Below are 20,132 nucleotides of genomic sequence, written 5' to 3'. Positions count from 1 at the left end.
TTCTTGTTCTTCGGAATTACCTGCTGAAATATCTCCTGCATATCACCACCGAAGGCAATGGTTCTTTCACGAAAGACACAAATGACAGATAGCAGTGACCTTATAAGATCCGGACATTTCGCCATCGACCTAGACGGCCACCCATACCAACCTCGTTTTTCCTTTTTTTTTTTGGATGCTACTACTTTGATTGGCAGATGCCACTCGCGACCTGGATCCGCATTCTCCAACTCTTGTTCGATGGCCTTATGTGCGTATTGTTGTCTGCGCGCAGCTCGGGTTCTCTTGCCAACTTCGCCAGCAACCCTTGAACCTTTTCACTGCTATATTCCAGTTGTCCGGAAATGTTAAGCTCCGTGTTAAGCTTGGTGTGCAAAAACACAGACGGCTTGGCATGATGGGCGGTTTGTGGAAGTCGTAGTTTGCCAAGAACACGATGAAGATCCCTCCCGAAATCCGTTTTGTTTACATCCGTTGCTGGAGGGTCAAAAAACTCGCCAGGAATGCGCAAAGGTTGACCATATACAAGATCTGCCGAAGAACACTTGAGATCCTCGCGGTATGCTGTTCTTAGCCCAAGAAGCGCGAGTGGCAGTTCATCTTTCTACTGGTCACCTTTTTTGCACATTAACGCTGCTTTTAATGTACGATGAAAACGTTCCACCATACCGTTGGACTGTGGGTGGTAGGCAGTCGTGCGAATATGGTGAGATACCGAAGTTGTATGCTAACTCGCGGAACAATTCCGACTCAAATTGACGGCCTTGGTCGGATGTTATTGTTTCGGGAGTACCGAACCGTGAAATCCATGTTGACGTCATCGCCTTCTCAACAGTAGGTGCCGTCATGTCTGCTAACGGGATAGCCTCCGGCCAGCGAGTGAAGCGGTCTATAATTGAGAGGATATATCGTTTTCCCGTCGATGGTGGTAGAGGACCCACCAAATCAATATGTATGTGCCGGAATCTAGTCTTCGGAGGGCAGAATGTACCAAGAGGTGAGATGGTGTGACGAGTGACTTTCGAGAGTTGACAATCCATGCACATCCTGACGAACTGGTTAACGTCTTTTTTCATAGAGAGCCATACGAACCTATCTGAAATGAGCCTTCTGGATGTTCGTGTCCCAGGATGAACCATACCGTGAAGTTCTGCATTATGGCGAGCCGATGTTTCTCTGGAACGAAAGGACGAATTCGGTTTGAAACGGAAACATCACAATATACAGGGCGAGAAATGTTTGGAATGCGAATCGGTTCGCCTGCGTAGCTCCTTCACAGTTGTTGGCAGTGTATAATCGCTTATTGCTTGTACACGTGATGGTAACGGTCGAATGCCATCTTTATCAACAAGGTAGCCAAGGAACTCTACTTGTGGTTGAAAAAATTTACTTTTTAGACGTTTATTACTAAGCCGTTACTCTGCAGTCGCTGAAACACAGTGCGAACATGCTCTCTATGATGTTCTGGAGACGATGAGGCAATGCAAATGTCATCTATGAACACTGTTACGAAGTCAAGATCGCCGAAGATTTTGTTCATAAACCGTTGAAAGGTCTGGCTGGCGTTGCAGAAACCAAATTGCATCCGAGTGAACTCGAATAAGCCGAATGGCGTTATAACGGCCGTTTTAGGAATATCTGCTTCCTCAACTGGTACCTGGTGATACGCTGTTTCCAAATCGATGGTAGTGAAAATGTTCTTATCTTGTAATGAGTGCAATAAGTCATGCACGTGCGGCACCAGATATCGATCCGGGGTGGTAACTCTGTTAAGCTGTCGATAATCACCGTCGAATCTCCACTGCCCGTTCTTTTTGGGAACGCAGTGGAGTGGACTGGCCCAGCTGCTGCTGGAAGGTCTGCATATTCCAAGCTCCGCCATTAAAGCAAATTCTTCTTTTGCTGCTTTTACCTTGTCAGGATGCATTCACCTTCGACGTTATTGGAGGTCCTTTGGTAATAATGTAGTGCGTAATTTCATGTTGAATTTCAGCTCGTAGTGCTGCAGGAAGTGTAACTTGACGAAATTCTGCCAATAGGTCGTGGAATGGATGATCCGTTCCGATTGTGGTGACGCTGTGAGTATGCGTGGTCACCATATTACCCAGCGAACGCAAGGAGGACTTCGCAACAATCAAGACCTGATTTTTCAGATCTACGAGTAATCCAAAATGCGACAAAAAATCAGCTCCGATGATCGCATGGCTAACATCTGCTACTAAGAAATTCCATGTGAATCTTTTTCGCAGTCTTAGATCGTGTCGCCGACGCAAAATCACAAACAGCTGTTCGCAGCGAGCAGCGGCAGAATCAAAACAAACCACCGTAACATAGAACAGTTCGTTCTGACCTAAAGAGGCAGAAGGAAAATCGAATTACATTCAAGTGCGCCCAACGATGAGTCAATGCGCGCTCACGCAAGGGTCATATATGCTTCATCGGCATTTTCGGTGCCACTGCCGGTCACAGCGCATTCGAAGACGATAATTATATCGATATTTGACTTCGCGCGGTGGCTTGGATAATAAAACATTTGTGCAGAGTTGACAACAATATTCATTGTTAACATTCTGTACCAAAACAAATCTAAATAAAATCGATTCAAAAATCGATTATTTGTAAATAGCTAGCTTAGGAAAGTAGGTATATAAACCAAAAAATTGTATAATAAAATCAAGTTGAAATCGAGCAGTCGAAAGTACCACTTCACTCAGTCGAAAATCCTTTACTTCGTGTCCAGACCCTGGAGTTCTTCGTTGGTTTTCCACCTTGTTAAATCCAAAGTCAAATTACTTCCTTGTTTGTAACGCAAGCGGGGAAGCAAATTGTCTTACGACCAGAATTAGTATTGGTTTGTTACGCAGAACGATACTAACTGGACGAGGAATTCCCGGCTTATTAAGCTATAGCGTGTGGTATTTGTAACGCAGGTGCCACAAACTATACTTAGTCTAGAATTAGAAGTGGCTTGTACCGCAGGACGCTTCTAACTAGACCCAGCACCCCCTCTGCGGCGAAAGATCGTTCGGCGGAACGATATATGGTGGCTCCAGAGAGGATTTATCCTCACAATTCTCGCCACAGAAGGCACGAAGTAAAGAAAAACTACTAAGTCCTACACTGACCAAGCTACGGTAGTGGAAAAAGGCATAAACATTAAAGCGAACACCTACAAACTGTGGTGGAAAAACGCTAGAAACACAGCGTGTCCGTAGCTTATAACGGACAGTAATACGCATTGCAATACGCGTCACTTACAAAATCGCTAATAAGGCGTATCCGCAGCCAATAGCGGATTCGGTGAAAACAAACAGTGCTTGAATAAGATATCACAATATATATCACACCGTGCGATATATCACTAGTGAACCTAAAACAAGCCGAAAGAGAAAGCGGATCTAAAGGATGGCATCTGGAGGATACGCGCACAACCCGAATGGGAATTGCCGCCTGTGCAAGGATAAGGACAGCGCGGACGAATGGATGGTCGAGTGCTCAAAGTGTTGGAACTGGTTCCACATGACCTGCACCAAACTTGAGAAAAGACCCTCCACTAAGGACCTCTGGCACTGCCCAAAGTGCAAAGAGGAAATAATGGAGCTCCAGCAACTAAGAAAGGAGCTGGAGGATCAAAAGAAGAAGGAGTGTGTCCAAGGAACGCGGACCAGCAGACACTGTAGAGCTGCTAAGACGCCAATTTGAGGCACAAATGGAAAGCCAAAAATTGCGTGATGAGGCATTTCAAAAAGCCATGATTGAGATGGCAACCAAAATGCACCAAGTAAAAATGGACCCCGAAGCGGGACAACAAATGGCTCCGACAATCAAATTGCCGGATGAAATTACAAACTTACTGAGGAGGCAAACAGCAACACCCCTCCCAGTTTTCAACGGAAATTACAAGGATTGGCCAAATTTCAAACGGCTTTACGAACAAAGCAAACGAGAAGGTCAATTCAGCGATACCGACAACATAAACAGACTTATGGCAAGTCTAGGCAAGGCAGCAAAGGTACACGTAAGTGCCTTGCTGATGGATCCAGGAAACGAGAAACATGTAGTAGAAACTCTGGATAGTATTTACGGACAACCGTTGGCTATATACAACGAACTATGGAAGGATTTGGCAAAGTTACGGAACCCACGCATGGAATACCCTCAAAGCATGGTGGACTTCGTAGTGACTCTCGGAAATTTGGTGTCCAACATGTCCATGATACAGTGTGAGGATTATTTAACTAATCCGTTGCAGATGGCTGAACTTGTTTGCCGCTTACCACTGAACTTAAGAGAACAATGGGCGGACAAGGAAGCAGAAGCAATGATTCCGCAAGAAGGACGACCACGGCAAAAACTCACACTAAAGGAATTACACGAGTTTTTGAAACCGCAACAGCAAAGAGCAACACTTCTTATTGCACAAAAGGTGTGTCAATCTGAGAAGGAAAACCCGAAAAATGAGCGCCAATCAAGAGTCAATATGCACGCTGAAACAACATCCAGATCCCAAGCCAAATGTTCCTGTTGTAGCCAACAACATTGGATAGTAGCATGCCCGGTCTTTAAAAAGATGAGTGTGGAAAAAAGACGAGAACTGGCACTAGAGAAACGCATGTGCTTTAACTGTTTACGCCAAGGACACTCCTTTAGAAACTGTCAAATGAGGCCAAACTGCAGAACAGAAGGATGTACAGCACATCATCACACATTTCTTCACGTCAGACCAAAAACAAATGATGAAAAAAGAGCCTCCCAAAAGGAGGAAACAAAACAAAAAATCAAGGAACCTTCAGGACATTCAAAAGACAACAAGAAGAACCAAGATAAGAAGGAAGTGAAAGAAATAGATGCGCAAGCTCCAACATCGTCCACCTCGAAGGAACAAGAAGATGAAGCTGTACGCACTAACATACACGCTACCAAAAGAAATAAGGTCTACTACCAAATACTGCCGGTTACACTTTATGCGCAAGGAAGACAATTAGAAACCTTCGCATTTTTGGATCACGGCTCATCGAACAGTCTAATCCTCGACGACTTGGCCAAAGATTTAGGTTTGCAAGGGCCAGTATCACCATTATGCATAAAATGGACAAATGACTCCGTACACGAAGATAACGAAAGCCAAAGCGTATGTTTCAAAATATCAGGCGACAACAAAATTCGATACCAAATGGAAAGTGTACGTACAGTAAAAAAATTATCCTTGCCACGACAGACACTTGACTACAAGGATCTTCATGAAAACTACAACCATCTTAAAAACCTTCCTATTCAAGGATACGAGAATGCTGAGCCGACATTACTTATTGGACTTGATCATCCCCGACTATTAACAGCAACAAAACAGAGAGCAAGCAAAGTCGGTCCAGTTGCCGCTAAAACACCAATAGGATGGGTCATTTACGGAAGGACCAACTCCCGACATCAAGGAGAAATATATTCCTGTGTAGTAGAGGAGCAAGACTCACTACGAGAAGAAATGAGGAAATACTTCTCAACGGAAGAGTTTGGCGTTAAGGTTAGCACCACTAACCAACAGAGCGAGGAGGATAGACGAGCTGAAAAATTGATAAAAGAAACAATGAAGTATGACGGGAGTCAATACGAAATTGGCCTTTTATGGAAACAAGCCAGGCCCATAATGCCAAAATCAGAAAGCTTCAAGGGAGCATTAAAGAGGTTAGAATACACTGAAACTAAGATGAGGAAAAACCCTGAGTTTGCCCAATGGTACACGGACAAAATTAAGGAATACGTTGAAAAGGGATACGCACGAAAATTAACAGCAAACGAGATAACACTAACAACCGATAAAACATACTATTTGCCTCATTTCGCTGTCGTAAATCCTAATAAAACACCTTTAAAACCGCGACTTGTATTTGACGCAGCTGCCAAGGTACAAGGATTATCGCTCAACACTGAATTACTCTCTGGTCCCGATAACTTGACATCGCTCTTTGGAATTTTACTGAGATTCCGAGAAGGAAAGTACGCAGTAGCAGGAGACATCCAAGAGATGTTCTCACAAATTAAAATACGCAAAGAGGACCAGGAGGCTCAACGATTCTTATGGAGGGACGGTAAGGCTTCAAATACCATGGGACACTACGTAATGCAGGTAATGACGTTTGGAGCAACCTGCTCACCTGCATGTGCCCAAGCAGTAAAGAATGCAAACGCAGAGAACTACCGAGATTGCGATCCGGTGGCAGCCAACGCCATTATAAAACAACACTATGTTGACGATTATCTGGACAGTTTCTCGACAGCGGAGGAAGCCAGTGCAGTCACTTTCGGAGTTATAAAAATTCATGAAGCTGCACACTTCACACTAAGAAACATCATTTCAAACGATGCCGAAATGCTGGACGTTCTACCTGAACGCAACGTCGCGAGACAATCCACCCAAAAGGAATTTATTGAAAAAACTGCAACATCAGAGAAAGTCCTCGGAGTATACTGGGACACGACGCAAGACACAATTGGGTATAGAATAGCAGACTTCAAGTCCAACGCCATACCGACCAAAAGAGAAGTCCTCTCAACAATTGCCAGAATCTTCGACCCTCTTGGATTAATAGCGCATATTACGATTGGAGGTAAATTACTAATGCAACAAGCCTGGAAAGAAGGTATAGACTGGGATGAGAAAATATCTACGAAATTAATGGAAGATTGGACGATTTGGACAAATAGACTATCCACAATATCACATCTGAGAATTTCTAGGTGTTTCTCTCCCAACATACCGGACGCAAAATCATTGGAATTGCATATCTTTGTTGATGCATCAGAATCAGCGTTTGCCGCGGCAGCATATATACGAGCAGAAACCTTACACGGATACGGCGTAAGCCTAATAGCAGCAAAAACGAGAGTTGCACCAAATAAAGCCATGTCAATTCCAAGGATAGAACTTCAAGCCGCGGTGTTAGGCACACGATTGAAAACAACCGTTTTAAAGGAACTTCGATTGAATATTACAAACGTAACCATGTGGACAGATAGCACCACTGTACTCTCCTGGATACGAAGTGACCATCGCAGGTATAAAACATTTGTAGCCAACCGAGTAAGCGAAATACTCGACGACACAACGATCTCCCAATGGAGGTGGGTACCATCAGGAATGAATCCGGCAGACGAAGCAACACGGAACATCCAACCTACGGAATCTATATGGTATACAGGAGCGACGTACCTAAATACAAAAGTGGAATCATGGCCAAAGGAGAAAGGTGCAGTCATTGAAACTTCAGAAGAAAAAAGGGTTTGCAGCGTTCAAGAAATACAACCTGCGAACATTATTATGCACACAACTTGGTGCTCGGATTGGGGACGACTAAAGAAGGCAGTTTGTTACTGGCTCAAATACATGGAAAAATTGAGGACGAAAGTATCAAACTCCAGATATGATGAGACAATTACTTCTGATCATTATAAGCGAGCAGAAATCCTATTGTTACAACAAGCACAGCAAGAAGCTTTTCCATCCGAGCTAGTGGCTCTGATCAACGGCGAAGGTATTTACCAGAACAGCTCTGTAGCAGATCACGAGCTTGCATTAGATGAAAACCGTCTCATCCGAATCAGCGGACGAATACAAAACATGACTCCAGTACTATTACCAAACAAGGGACATATAACGAATTTGATCATAAAACAATACCACGAGAAATTTCTACACCGTGAAACAGAAGCAGTTATAGCTCAAATACGACAGCATTTCTGGATAATCAAGATTAGGGCGGCAGTAAAAAGAGTGAATGCAAGATGTCAACTCTGCAGAAACAAGAAGGCAAGCCCTCACCCTCCAAAAATGGGCACATTGCCAAGCTGCCGCACCACTCCAAATTTAAAACCATTTACACACACCGGTATAGACTTCTTTGGACCAATGGAAGTTACTGTAGGAAGAAGATGTGAAAAACGCTGGGGTGCACTCTTCACCTGTATGGCTACTCGAGCTATACACCTGGAACTAGCAGACGACTTAAGTACAGACGCGCTTCTCATCTGCATAAAAAACTTACAAAACAGGCGCGGCAAGGTCTGTGAAATGTACAGCGATAACGGCACCAATATGGTTGGCGCAAGTAATCAGATGAAGGAATTAGAAATCAGAACAGCGATCGAAGGAATAAAATGGAATTTTATTCCACCATCAGCTCCACACTTTGGAGGAGCATGGGAACGTATGATACAAGAGGTTAAAAAATTACTAAATGAAAAGTTATGGCCAGTATCAAAACCCAAGGAGAGCGTACTTAGGAATGCTCTAATCGAGATAGAGCATCTCCTGAACAGTCGCCCGTTAACACATATACCATTAAGCTCCAACGATGATGAACCCCTGACACCAAATCATTTTTTGATTGGATGCGCAGGAGGAACGTATCCTTCACTCGACGACACGTCGCGAGCCGAGGCAACAAGAGAACACTGGAAAAAGGCTCAAATGGCAACTACTAAATTTTGGGATCGGTGGAGTACAGAATACCTTCCTAAACTGAACAAACGAGAAAAATGGAAACAGAACACAGAACCACTCCAGCCTGATGATGTCGTTGTTTTTCCAGACGAACAACGGAAAGGGAAGTTTCATAAAGGAATTATAACCGAAGTAAGGAAGGCGCAGGATGGCCAAACAAGGTCTGCGGTCGTTCGCACTGAAAACTCTAAATTAGTTAGGCCAACTGTAAAATTGGCCAAATTAGACGTAAAGGCAGATACGGTATTCACCGGTCACATACAGGAAATATCACCAAAACGAAAAGACGTCTTCCCGCAAAATAGTAGCTCAAATGCAAAGGCAAATATGACAGATTGGGGTAAGCGACAAAAAATCGACATAGAGCTAGTAAAACAACTAGCAGAAAAGCACAAAGCCGCTCATCCAACCAAACCGAAAAAGAAAACTATTCGAGCTAGGCCAAACATGTGGGCAAAAATGCTCGTCACTACAGCAGCAGTACTATCTTTAAATACAACGTCTAGTATGACCATCAAACCCGTACCAAATGCGGGACTTTTATTCGATCACGAAGCTACCTATTTAATACAAACCGGAATTTGGGACACACAAATTACTACAAACATATCTCCCACCGACGATGTAAAACTCATTGACACGATACACAGAAACATCGAAGACGCTATAAATGGACTAAAGCAGAAAATAAAAAATCCAACACTCATCGACTTGGCTACCTCGATTGAACAACAGTGTTACGCCGCGAAGCAGGAAATTTTGGAACCAGCTCGAGTAAAAAGAGGAAAGGGAATTTTTGGATTCCTTAAAGACATACTATTCGGAGGCGATGATCTGACAGAGCAAATCGAGGCTATCCGAATGAACGAAGAACAAAAAATTCATGACGTCACACATAGCATGAATCAGCTAAGGGAAAGAACCCTGCAACAAAACAATCAATTTGAACAACGGATTCACCACGCATTAGATGGAATCAAACTTTTGAACAAACAGTTCGCGATGAACTATGCAGAAACTCTAGCCAACCATCTGATGGACACAATAATGGTGGCTAAACAACTGATCGAGAGTATTCTCACACGTCACAGAAAATTGAAACGTATACCCGTCACCATAGAAGAAAGAAATGAATTCATCCAACAAGCGAACCTGCGACTTCCTGCAAATCACTACATACCCGAGGATGAGTTTGCAACCCATTATAAACTCAAAATAAAGAATGATTCGTATCACATCACGATGAGATCTATTGTGATACTAAGAGAATCATTCGAAAATTTCAAGGTTATAGCTATACCAGACATTGAAAACAGAACAAAAATTCATGTTGATCAACCAAGAATCGCCATCAATCAGCACAACCAGTATTTCTATCCCTCTAATGAGGCAAGGAAACTAAACGAAACACACTTCCTCTGCTTCAAGCCAACAATACAGATGGAAATGTCATGCGTGCCAGCAGCAATATTTCACAAGCGTCCCGTAAGAAACTGCAATATTACAACTTTCGATAACCTGCCCACCGATTACGCGGAAGTAATCATATTATCACAACCAAACACACTACTATACTACGCAAAAGATTCAAATACAATCACGATACTCTGCAATAAGGAATTGAATTTCACCTCATACAACATAGCGGTTGTAAAATTAGATCCTGGTTGTGAAATACGAACCAAGCACAGCGTAACGTACGCTAGCATCGGCGGAACTTCAAAGCAACAAAAAATATACTTCAAACGCCACGATCAAATACCTCAATGGAAAAACGACAATTTCAATGCGTCAGAAGACACTTGGGAAACAACAGAACTTGATCCGATAGCTGCAACCCATTCATCCTATCACAACGATCCTGAAACAAAGGCGATAAATCATCATGTTCCGGTCATAGTAGCAGCGGTATCATCAGTACTTGTTGTGGCCACGATAATCAGCGCCCTTTACTATAAGAAAGGCAGTCGACGTTACACCATTAGAACATCGAGCAGACCAACTCCACTTCCAAGACGACCACCGAGAATAATTCCACGAACAACAGCTGCAAATAGTGTGACACAAATTTAAAGCAAGTGCATTAATAACTTAAACAAATATTAAAAATAACTTAAAAGATAGGAACGTTATCATTTATCAAATATTAAACTAGGCTCCAAAAACATAAATCATTAGTAGGTAACAAAAGTAAATATTATATGAACCTTTATAATCAGATAGGCATCGAAAATCTCGACAAGCAAGATGACCATCGGCGCGTCGGCTAGTTTTTCGTAAGGTCTATGGGATAGACTTACGGGGGGCAATATGTCGCCGACGCAAAATCACAAACAGCTGTTCGCAGCGAGCAGCGGCAGAATCAAAACAAACCACCGTAACATAGAACAGTTCGTTCTGACCTAAAGAGGCAGAAGGAAAATCGAATTACATTCAAGTGCGCCCAACGATGAGTCAATGCGCGCTCACGCAAGGGTCATATATGCTTCATCGGCATTTTCGGTGCCACTGCCGGTCACAGCGCATTCGAAGACGATAATTATATCGATATTTGACTTCGCGCGGTGGCTTGGATAATAAAACATTTGTGCAGAGTTGACAACAATATTCATTGTTAACATTCTGTACCAAAACAAATCTAAATAAAATCGATTCAAAAATCGATTATTTGTAAATAGCTAGCTTAGGAAAGTAGGTATATAAACCAAAAAATTGTATAATAAAATCAAGTTGAAATCGAGCAGTCGAAAGTACCACTTCACTCAGTCGAAAATCCTTTACTTCGTGTCCAGACCCTGGAGTTCTTCGTTGGTTTTCCACCTTGTTAAATCCAAAGTCAAATTACTTCCTTGTTTGTAACGCAAGCGGGGAAGCAAATTGTCTTACGACCAGAATTAGTATTGGTTTGTTACGCAGAACGATACTAACTGGACGAGGAATTCCCGGCTTATTAAGCTATAGCGTGTGGTATTTGTAACGCAGGTGCCACAAACTATACTTAGTCTAGAATTAGAAGTGGCTTGTACCGCAGGACGCTTCTAACTAGACCCAGCACCCCCTTCTGCGGCGAAAGATCGTTCGGCGGAACGATAGATCGGTTGTTACGAATTTTGAAGAATATACTTTGATGCCTGTACCGTTAGCTGCATGTAGTACAAAAGGAATCGGGTCACACATTTTGTCTTTTTTTGTGGCTGGCACAATCGAAACGTCGGAACCTGTATCAATCAGGAAACGAAGACCACTAGTTCTGTCGGACAACATGAGACGTAGGCTTTCAAACGATCCGCCCACCTCATCCGACTCAGGTGAGCGAGAAGTTAGTTTTTTGAACGGAACTGACATGGTTGTTTGCATCGTTGAGCCTTTGCTCCGTACTTCTGGTGATACCAACACAGATCGTTGGAATTTCGGGACCTCGACGAAGACCGACTTCGATAAGTATCTGGATTAGCTTTGAGACGACGAATCTCAGCGCTGAGAACTTCTATCTGCTCGTTCATGCGATCCAACTGATCGTTTGCTGTTGATGATGTTGAAACTGTTGAAACTTGAGGTTGTTCCAACATTTTGTCGGCCATTTCCGCTAGTTTGGCTAATGTTCCATCACTGATGGTTAAAACGGGACGAATGTGAACTGGCATCCGTTGTAAGAACAACATTTTTAGCAAATTCTCGTTGACATTAAGGCCAGCTGATATTTCCTGCATTTTTTGCTAGCAAATGCGTCGGACGCATATCGCCGAGATCTGATGCATTGAGTACTCGTTCCAATCGTGCTTCAGAGGATAATGCGAAGCGAGCTATCAATCGCTCTTTTAGAGCCTGATACTTTTGTTGCTGAGGTGGATTCGATACCAAATCAGTAATATGGCATATCACAGATTGATCCACTTTGGCTACAATGTGGTAGAACTTTGTGTCGTCTTTTACCACATTTGCTAATACAAATTGCGCCTCAGCCTGCGCAAACCACATTTCACAATCAGTTTTTCAGAACTCTGGCAATTTCACACAAACAGCGTCTGCGTTCCGCACATCTGGTTGCACTTCGTCGTTCAACATTCCTTTTGAGGTTAGGAGTGATTCTGCAAGAAACTAGTGAATTGTTTCGAAATTTAACGCGTACTTTAACGAACCGGTTAGAATTCACGTCGCGGGTCTCCAAAGTGGCGGACGAAGACGAGAGGAAACGAAACTCGCGGTTTTTGTATTCAGATTGATTGTATTGATCCAATAGAGAAAATAAACACGTGTGTCGACTACGAGCTCTCGCGGTAAAGTTGTCCTGTCTTTTCTCTGATGCGTTTTTTGTTAGATAAACTGCAGGGTTGCCCGGGAAAGAACCGGGTGTTCCATAAACAGCAACCCACAATCCTTTATCGAGAAAGGCGAAAGTTTCTACGCTATTAAGTGTCACTGGCACTACTTTGCACAGTAACGTTCTAGTAATATGCCCATGGGTGTTGCATTCCGCGGTAATATGTCGTGAGTCAGCCACAGGCCTCCGTTCAGCCTGATAGAGCATTGGGTGATAAGGCTCGCGGCAATTACCAATGTTACAGTGAATTTTTGACCAGCATTTCGAACGGTGGTCAAATAAGCAGACTTCGCAAAGCTTCCATGTTTCTTCGGCCTTGAGATAAAATTGCAAATCCATTTCTCAAAACCTTTCGCAATTTCCCACTCTATGGTCGATTCCGCTACAAATGGGGCACGGTTCTTTTGGAGTTGGTGGTCCGTTAAAGTGAGCGTCGCTGTAAACGTAAACGTATCCGTTTTGACCATGTTGCTTTTTCTCGTGTCTATTTTTCTCGTTCTTCGGTAGCGTCAGGTTTGTAACTTCGCTTGCACCAGCAACTAAAACATCCCAAACTCTTTCGTAGCAGACCACTTACATTCTCCACGTCGGCAAACCCACAAGCAGCATTTGCACCCGCGTAGCTTCTATAAAAATAGACCACTCTCCGGCTGACCAAAGAAGTATGGAGCTTCTTCGGCCAAATTTGTCTTGCTGCTATCTGGCTCACAATAGACCCCACTCCGTCAACGGCATCCAGAAGAGTAGGTAGCTTCTTCTTTGTACCTTCGACTGGGCGTCATTCCTCCTAATATGATTCTTCGCCCTGGCATTGGAGAGTTATATCCAAAGCTGGCACGGAGAGTAAGGTTTAGGAACGAACTGCTTTCGCTGCTTAGCCAGGCGGGGAAGTGGCTTTCGCACTGCGCTACTATTATAGAAATTTTGTCGTCCAGATCTGCGTCTTCAAAATCGCACACCTTTTTTAAAAACTCCTGTAGCTTCATCTTCTCGATACCGTAAACCGGGATGACATTAATCACTTTTCGAAGTAATCATTGCATATTTTTAGACGCAACACATTTTTTTCAAGTTTAATATTTTTAAACCATGTACTGATGTAAGGAGAACAAGATTGGATGGTTTTACCTAAAATTGTCCGCTTACAGCTATTTTTCCAAAAATGATTTCAAATTGATGTCCGTTTTCGTATTTCGGGGTGACTTTGATAACCTACATGTTCACCCACATTAATTTATTGATGTCAATGTTTTTCATTCAAATGTTTGTTTAAACTAATTCTGGAAAGATGCTCATTGTTAAATAGATGTTAATTGGTAGTACACAAAGTATTCAATGTACTGTAAAATTCGAGTAACCAAAATTCGTATAATTTGTGTCCAACTAGAATAAAAGATTCTGAAAACCTTTAAAACTGTTAAAATTGTTTTATTTCAGTGCTTTATCAATGTACAAAATGTTTCATCCATTTTAACACGTTGGGATATTGAAAAATAAAAAAAATTTGCGAGTTTTAGCTTAAAAAAATTTGAAATAATTGCCAACTAGTTTCACAAAAAAATTGTATTTAAAATAAACAAACTCTTAAAAGTAAATTTGGTACATCCCACTCTAAAGGAAAATAAAATCTCGCTTGTAATTTATTATTCTTACTCAAATCTGAGATTTATTTGTTTCATAAAAATAGACACTTTATGAAGCTTCATAAAAATAAGGTAAAGTCAAATTTCGGTTTTTTGTAGTTTTTGTACCCAAAAATCGAACAAAATACTCAAAAAGTATAACAAACCAGTATTTCATAAGTTTAGAGTAAAAATCATTTCAAACTAAAATGATTCGGTAGACTATTCTGGTTTAATAAGCGATCTACGAAAAAAGTTTCGAGTGATCAGTCACCCCGATGATCAAAGTCACCCCGGTTTACGGTACGTAATGCGTGATACGTAGCACGCAACAAAGACTCTTCCAATTTCATTTCAGATAAACGTTGCTGCAGTTCAATTCGTTTCCGCAACTTTCGAGCACGCATCTGGGATGAATCGGTTTTAATGGAATATACCAGGTGAGATACAACTTTGGGTATTTTCAGGTTCATCGGGGTCGTGGATACATCGTCAGACGCGCCTATTCTAAGTATAGCGGGAACTTTTAGTGGTCTTATCCTGTCGTCTACATCTCTGATCTTTCGTGACTCTGATTTCTCGCCTTTTTTCAACGTTTAGCCGATTTAAACAGGAATGACAAGAACCACAATCGTTGTTGCTCTCTGATGCGGTCTTCCTTAGCATATTTGTAACCATCAAAGTCAATTATATTTGGCATAAACTTTGAGTTTGTTCAAATGATATGATGAAGTCTTTGTAGCAGCTATTTCGACATTCTGCAGCTCAAAGCTGAAAGAGTAACTTTATTAGCTTCATAACCGGGAGGTAAAAGTAAATCGAAAAATTTGGAACAATTCAATTTAGCCGATCTTATGAAACCCGTTCGAAAAATGTGCTTGAGTGGTTAAGGACTAACCAGCGACCCGTACTATAATTTCGTAGGGTTATATATGAAATCTAACCAAGCTTTTTATGTAGTGCAATTTCTCTCCGGTTTAATTCAGTCTATATTTATACCTACTGACAAATCAAGTATCCTGAAGGCTTTAGCTATATTAAACTAATAGTTTAACCTGTAATCCGCTCGATAATCTATTGATCTGTATCTCTTCTTCCCAATCATCCCCTTTCTTCCATCTCCGTTCTTCTTCCTTACAGTTATCCTCCTGTCACATTCAGTTCTCCTCAGAAGAGGTAGGGCCAGTACTGCCAGAACAGGTATAACCTCGGAATTTATGCATTTGGTGCACATACCAACTTAAAATTAAGATTGTTCATGTTTCGGGTTCTCCTCGTCAGTAGCTAACAGCTAACAATCTTGTTCAAAACTTACCTTGTAATGCTTACACCACTCCTGCGCCTCATTCAAATCCCTTCCGTAGGCCTGATTGAAAGAGGTTTCCTTCAAAGTTTGCGGACCCCGTTGCAGCATTTCGTGTAGCGGTTCCAACGTTTCGAACATACCCTTGATATTCCGCTCGCCAAAGTACAACCGTGAAGCTTCCTCCAGACCCTCGTGCCACTGTTCGTGCCAAAGGATGGCAACACGAATCAGCTCCTCGCTGCACATGATCGCCTGATTGACCAAATTCGACGAATGTTCACCCATAGAACCGAGAATCTTGTGAGCGGCTTGACGTCGTGCCTTCGACGCTGAGTTAGAAGCAACGGTCAACGGATATACCAACGCTTGTGGGTGACACTTGCCAATGTCGTTCAACAGCTGATGAATCAGCTCACCAACCAGATTACGAGGGGTATCGATACGTGCGATCAACTGTGGGATCACCTGCAGCCAAGTGTTGATCTCGATCATTCGCATTCCCTCAACCAGAGCGTCAAACACCTTCGGATACTGACCGTGATCGAACCAGAGCGTTAGTAAACGGAGTGTGTCCTGCAGGGAATTTCCATGCGAGAGGTTAATCGATCGGAAGAAACCTTCCACAGCCGGTACGGCGTACTGTCGAATCATACACTTCTCCTTATCGCCTCCCGGATTCTTCTGGAGATCTTCCTGTTGTTTCTGATTTTGAACCACTTCGAAATTCATGTAGGCCCACAGATGCCACGCTTTGTACCAGTTGGAGTCGTGTTTGGTTGCTTTTTCGTAGCAAGCTAGAATGCCTTTGATGGACTGCTCGTTGAGACCTTGTAGCTGATTTTGCCACTGACCCAGTTTCATGTAGCACCGAGCGAGTAGACGCCGATTCTCAACCTTCTCATCTGGATCGAAATTTCCTTCCGTGCTTATGTCAGCAACTAATCGGTTTAGCTGATCGTACGCTTGCTGACGTTCACCAGCCATCCATGTGTGTTTGGTGTAAGCGAAACTTATGTCCGGTTCCAGATATTCCAATGGATGATCCGGATATTGAGTAGGATCGTATCGTAGCAACATGACCAGTGTTTTCTCGGATAATTTTAGGGAACCACTCTTTCGACAAAGCGAGGCAAATTTGAGCCAAGTGCGGACATCGTTCGCAGGATGGACCACAAGCGAATGAACCTGAAGGATTCGTTGCCAATCTTCGACTAGCCGTTGACCTCCAAGAAGCCGATCCCACCACATGGATTTAATGGTTTCCTGCCGTTCGGGGATCAGCTTGTACTGAATAACTTCTTCCAGCTCAGCCAACATCTGCACACAAACCATGGCGCCGTACGCCCGCTCGTATGATTCACCTGCCATAGCAGTTAGTTCCGTGTCCAACAAATCCCTCGTATCATCGATCAACGTCTGCGCCAGCTCGTACTCTCCGTGATGAATAGCTAAAACAGCCCGATAAAATGATCCGTCTTGAGTCTCCTCCGGAATAAACTTGATAAACTGCTGCATCCCATCCCAATCTTTCAAACCCCAAGCAGCGGCAGCTGCGAGTCTACCAGCTTTCGATTGTCCCTCCGTCCCAAGCGACTCCCATTTCTCCTTGGTTAGCGTATTCAACGTGGACCACTCGCCAAGCGCCTCCAAACATCGCATCTGACCCAACCTCGACTCCAGATCATCCTCATTGATCTTCAACTTTTCATCGTACAGATTCAACGCCTTCTCCCAGCTGTGCAACTTCTCGTACCACCGCACCTGCACCTTCATTTCCTCCGAGGCGCTCTTATGTTCCATTGCAAACTCCAGCAAACCCTCGGCCGCTTCTTTCTGCTGCAACTTGTTGTTGATCAGTATTAACGATTCGAACACACTCTGATCCTTCTCCTTCATGTTGTGAAACTCTTCCTCTTTGTAGTGTAATGCCTTGGCATATGCTCGGCACTCCATTGCCCGCTCGCCCAAAATCTTCGGATCGATGCGAAGTGTATCGTTTTCGCAGTGTTCCATAAATTCAGCTAGATTCAGTATGGTCTGGGTAATTTCCGGTAGATCTGGCACGAGAAGTGCCTGTTGCAAACTGGACGACAGTTCTTCCTTTAGATTGTCCGGAAGATCGGTCCAGCAGCTTACGAAAGCTGCATTGAACAAATCCTTCAACAGTTGAGGATAATTTTGAGCCAGAGTACGGCAGGACCGTAAGGCCGGACTTTTGGACTCTTTCAGCAAACCAATGCTAAGCCTGCGAAGCCACTCCAGCCAGTCGTCTTTCGAAACACGACGATTCGCTTTGAATGCCAGCTGCAGATCGACCGTGGAAACGTTCAGCTTACGGATCGTGGTATCACTGGCCAGAGACATTTCGCGATTTTTGAAGCGTGCCTGACGTAGACGGAACTCGTCGTCCAGTGCGAGAGTGGTGCTAGATTGCAGCTTGGTCAGTAGCTTGTTGTACTCGGTGTAGGAGATTTTATGCTTGATCATAACCCGGTTGACCAGAGGTACAAAAACCAGGTACTTTTTGCCCAGTTGGATCATGATCGAGCAAAGCGTTTGCAGTGCAGCCGTTTGAAGCTGTCCCGGGTGGTTGTCCAGAACGCGAACCAACGGGTGAATAATGCGGGAGGAGAAATCGGTAAAATCCAATATTTCCGCCAGGTAGTTGATCGTTTCCAGGGCTGCCAAGGATACCGCGAAAGGAATGTCGATCGGTTCAAAAAGCTTCACGATGGCCGGAATAATCAGATGCAGATAATCATCGAGATTGTTGCCAAACTTCTGCAAGGCTGTTAGCAACTTAACGGTCACGGTTCGATTGGGGGAATTGTCGTGTAAGAGTACACGGAGAATCTGCGGCATCAGCTGAGGGAGATAGATCTTGAACTCGCACCCGAGAGCGATCGCAATTTTCTCTACCAAATTGATCAGCGTCGACTGCAGCGGATAGCTGCTGTTCCAGAAGGTTCTGATCAGTTGAAAAATTTCATCCATGAAGCTGATAATGTGCTGCTTGACGATCTCAATCAAAATTGACAACTGCTGAAACAGGAACTCCTTCAGATTCATCTCGGCATTCCGAATATTGCCCAGTAAACTTGGCAGGACCTGCGACAAATAGGGAACGCATTTTATGCCGAGACTCTTGAAGATAAAGGTGATGGCCTGAACCACGCTGATGTGGTGATGGGACAGTGTCGGGTCACGCAGAATTTTCATCAAAGTGGAAATGGCTACAGCCGGGTAGTACTCTTCTAGCTGATTTCCCATATTAATCAACATTTCCGAAGTAGACAGATCCGAATATTCATCCATCTTGGAGTCCGAGATGGAGATCAGAATGTTGTTGGTTTGGATGTCAATCAATCCTCGATTCATTTTATGTTTGTACGGATCCAGCGCTCCCAGCAGACCAAGAACCCGGATGGTTTCTCGCCTAACGTAGGATTGCTGTTCTGTTTTCAGGAAATTGATTAAAATATCAATCAAATTAGGATATTTGTGGTAAGGAGCAACCGCCTGTCCAGTGGCACTGACCAGCTGACCCAGTGTCCACAAGGCAACGGCTCTTTTCTCTGTCGAACCAGCATCACTCAACATTTCCAACAGAGTGGCTAGCAACTCATCCGACCACTTCTCCAACACCTGATGACCTCCATTTACTTCCGCCAAATCACCGATTGCCCTGAGCACATTCAGCACCACCCCCGGATTCGACTCCGGTTCCTTCAGCTTCGGTACCAATATTGTCAAAATTGGTCTCATGTAGGAAGAAATCAATCTCGGCGTACTGACGATCAAATGGTCCAACATCCGAGCACTCTGTTCCTTATTTCGACTCATTCCCGAATGTTCCAACTCCGTTAATATCTGTACCATCGTCTTCCTTAGACTTGGCATCACGTAAGCCGGATTAATAGCCGACAACCTTCCAATAATGATAATCGCTAGCTCGCGGATTTCAAACACCTCATCGTTCATGGTAATCAACAACGAACTAAGGAACCACGGTTGAGCAAGCTGCGAATCAAAGCTATCATCGAGCGACTTCAACACCCTCAACCTCACATTCGGATCAACATCCGTAATGCCAACAATCAGTATCTTCTCTAGTACATTACCGACGGTTTGAGTAAGTGTTTCCGATCCATCCGCTGAATCCACTGATTGCAGCGCTAATTTCAACAACAGCGTGCATGTTTGAACAGCTTCGATCCGAATCTCCTGTTGTTCACTCACGAGAAAATAATCCGCACAACGCTGTACAAACGGCAGCAAACTATGACCCTCGAAGTTAAACGTCCCAAGAGTCCGCAAAGCGAGGACGGTTGTCGGCGTGTCCTGGATCTGCTGCTCGTAAGCGTTGGTATTGATGGCCGCTACAAA

General features: G+C 43.5%; 1 protein-coding gene across 1 annotated transcript in view; it reads right to left on the bottom strand.

Annotated features, from left to right (window-relative positions):
• The window catches only part of LOC131686166 (serine/threonine-protein kinase Tor), a 31,054-nt gene that overhangs the window by 8,785 nt on the left and 2,137 nt on the right, over positions 1–20,132 (bottom strand). Inside the window, exon 4 of the mRNA XM_058970367.1 lies at positions 15,756–20,125. Within this exon, the coding sequence (XP_058826350.1) occupies positions 15,756–20,125 (4,370 nt within the window). The remainder of the gene's footprint in view (positions 1–15,755; positions 20,126–20,132) is intronic.

The sequence above is a fragment of the Topomyia yanbarensis genome, chromosome 2, assembly GCF_030247195.1.
Source record: "Topomyia yanbarensis strain Yona2022 chromosome 2, ASM3024719v1, whole genome shotgun sequence".
Classification (NCBI taxonomy): domain Eukaryota; kingdom Metazoa; phylum Arthropoda; class Insecta; order Diptera; family Culicidae; genus Topomyia; species Topomyia yanbarensis.
Note: the sequence above shows the minus strand (reverse complement) of the source record. Positions and strands in the feature narration are given on the sequence as shown.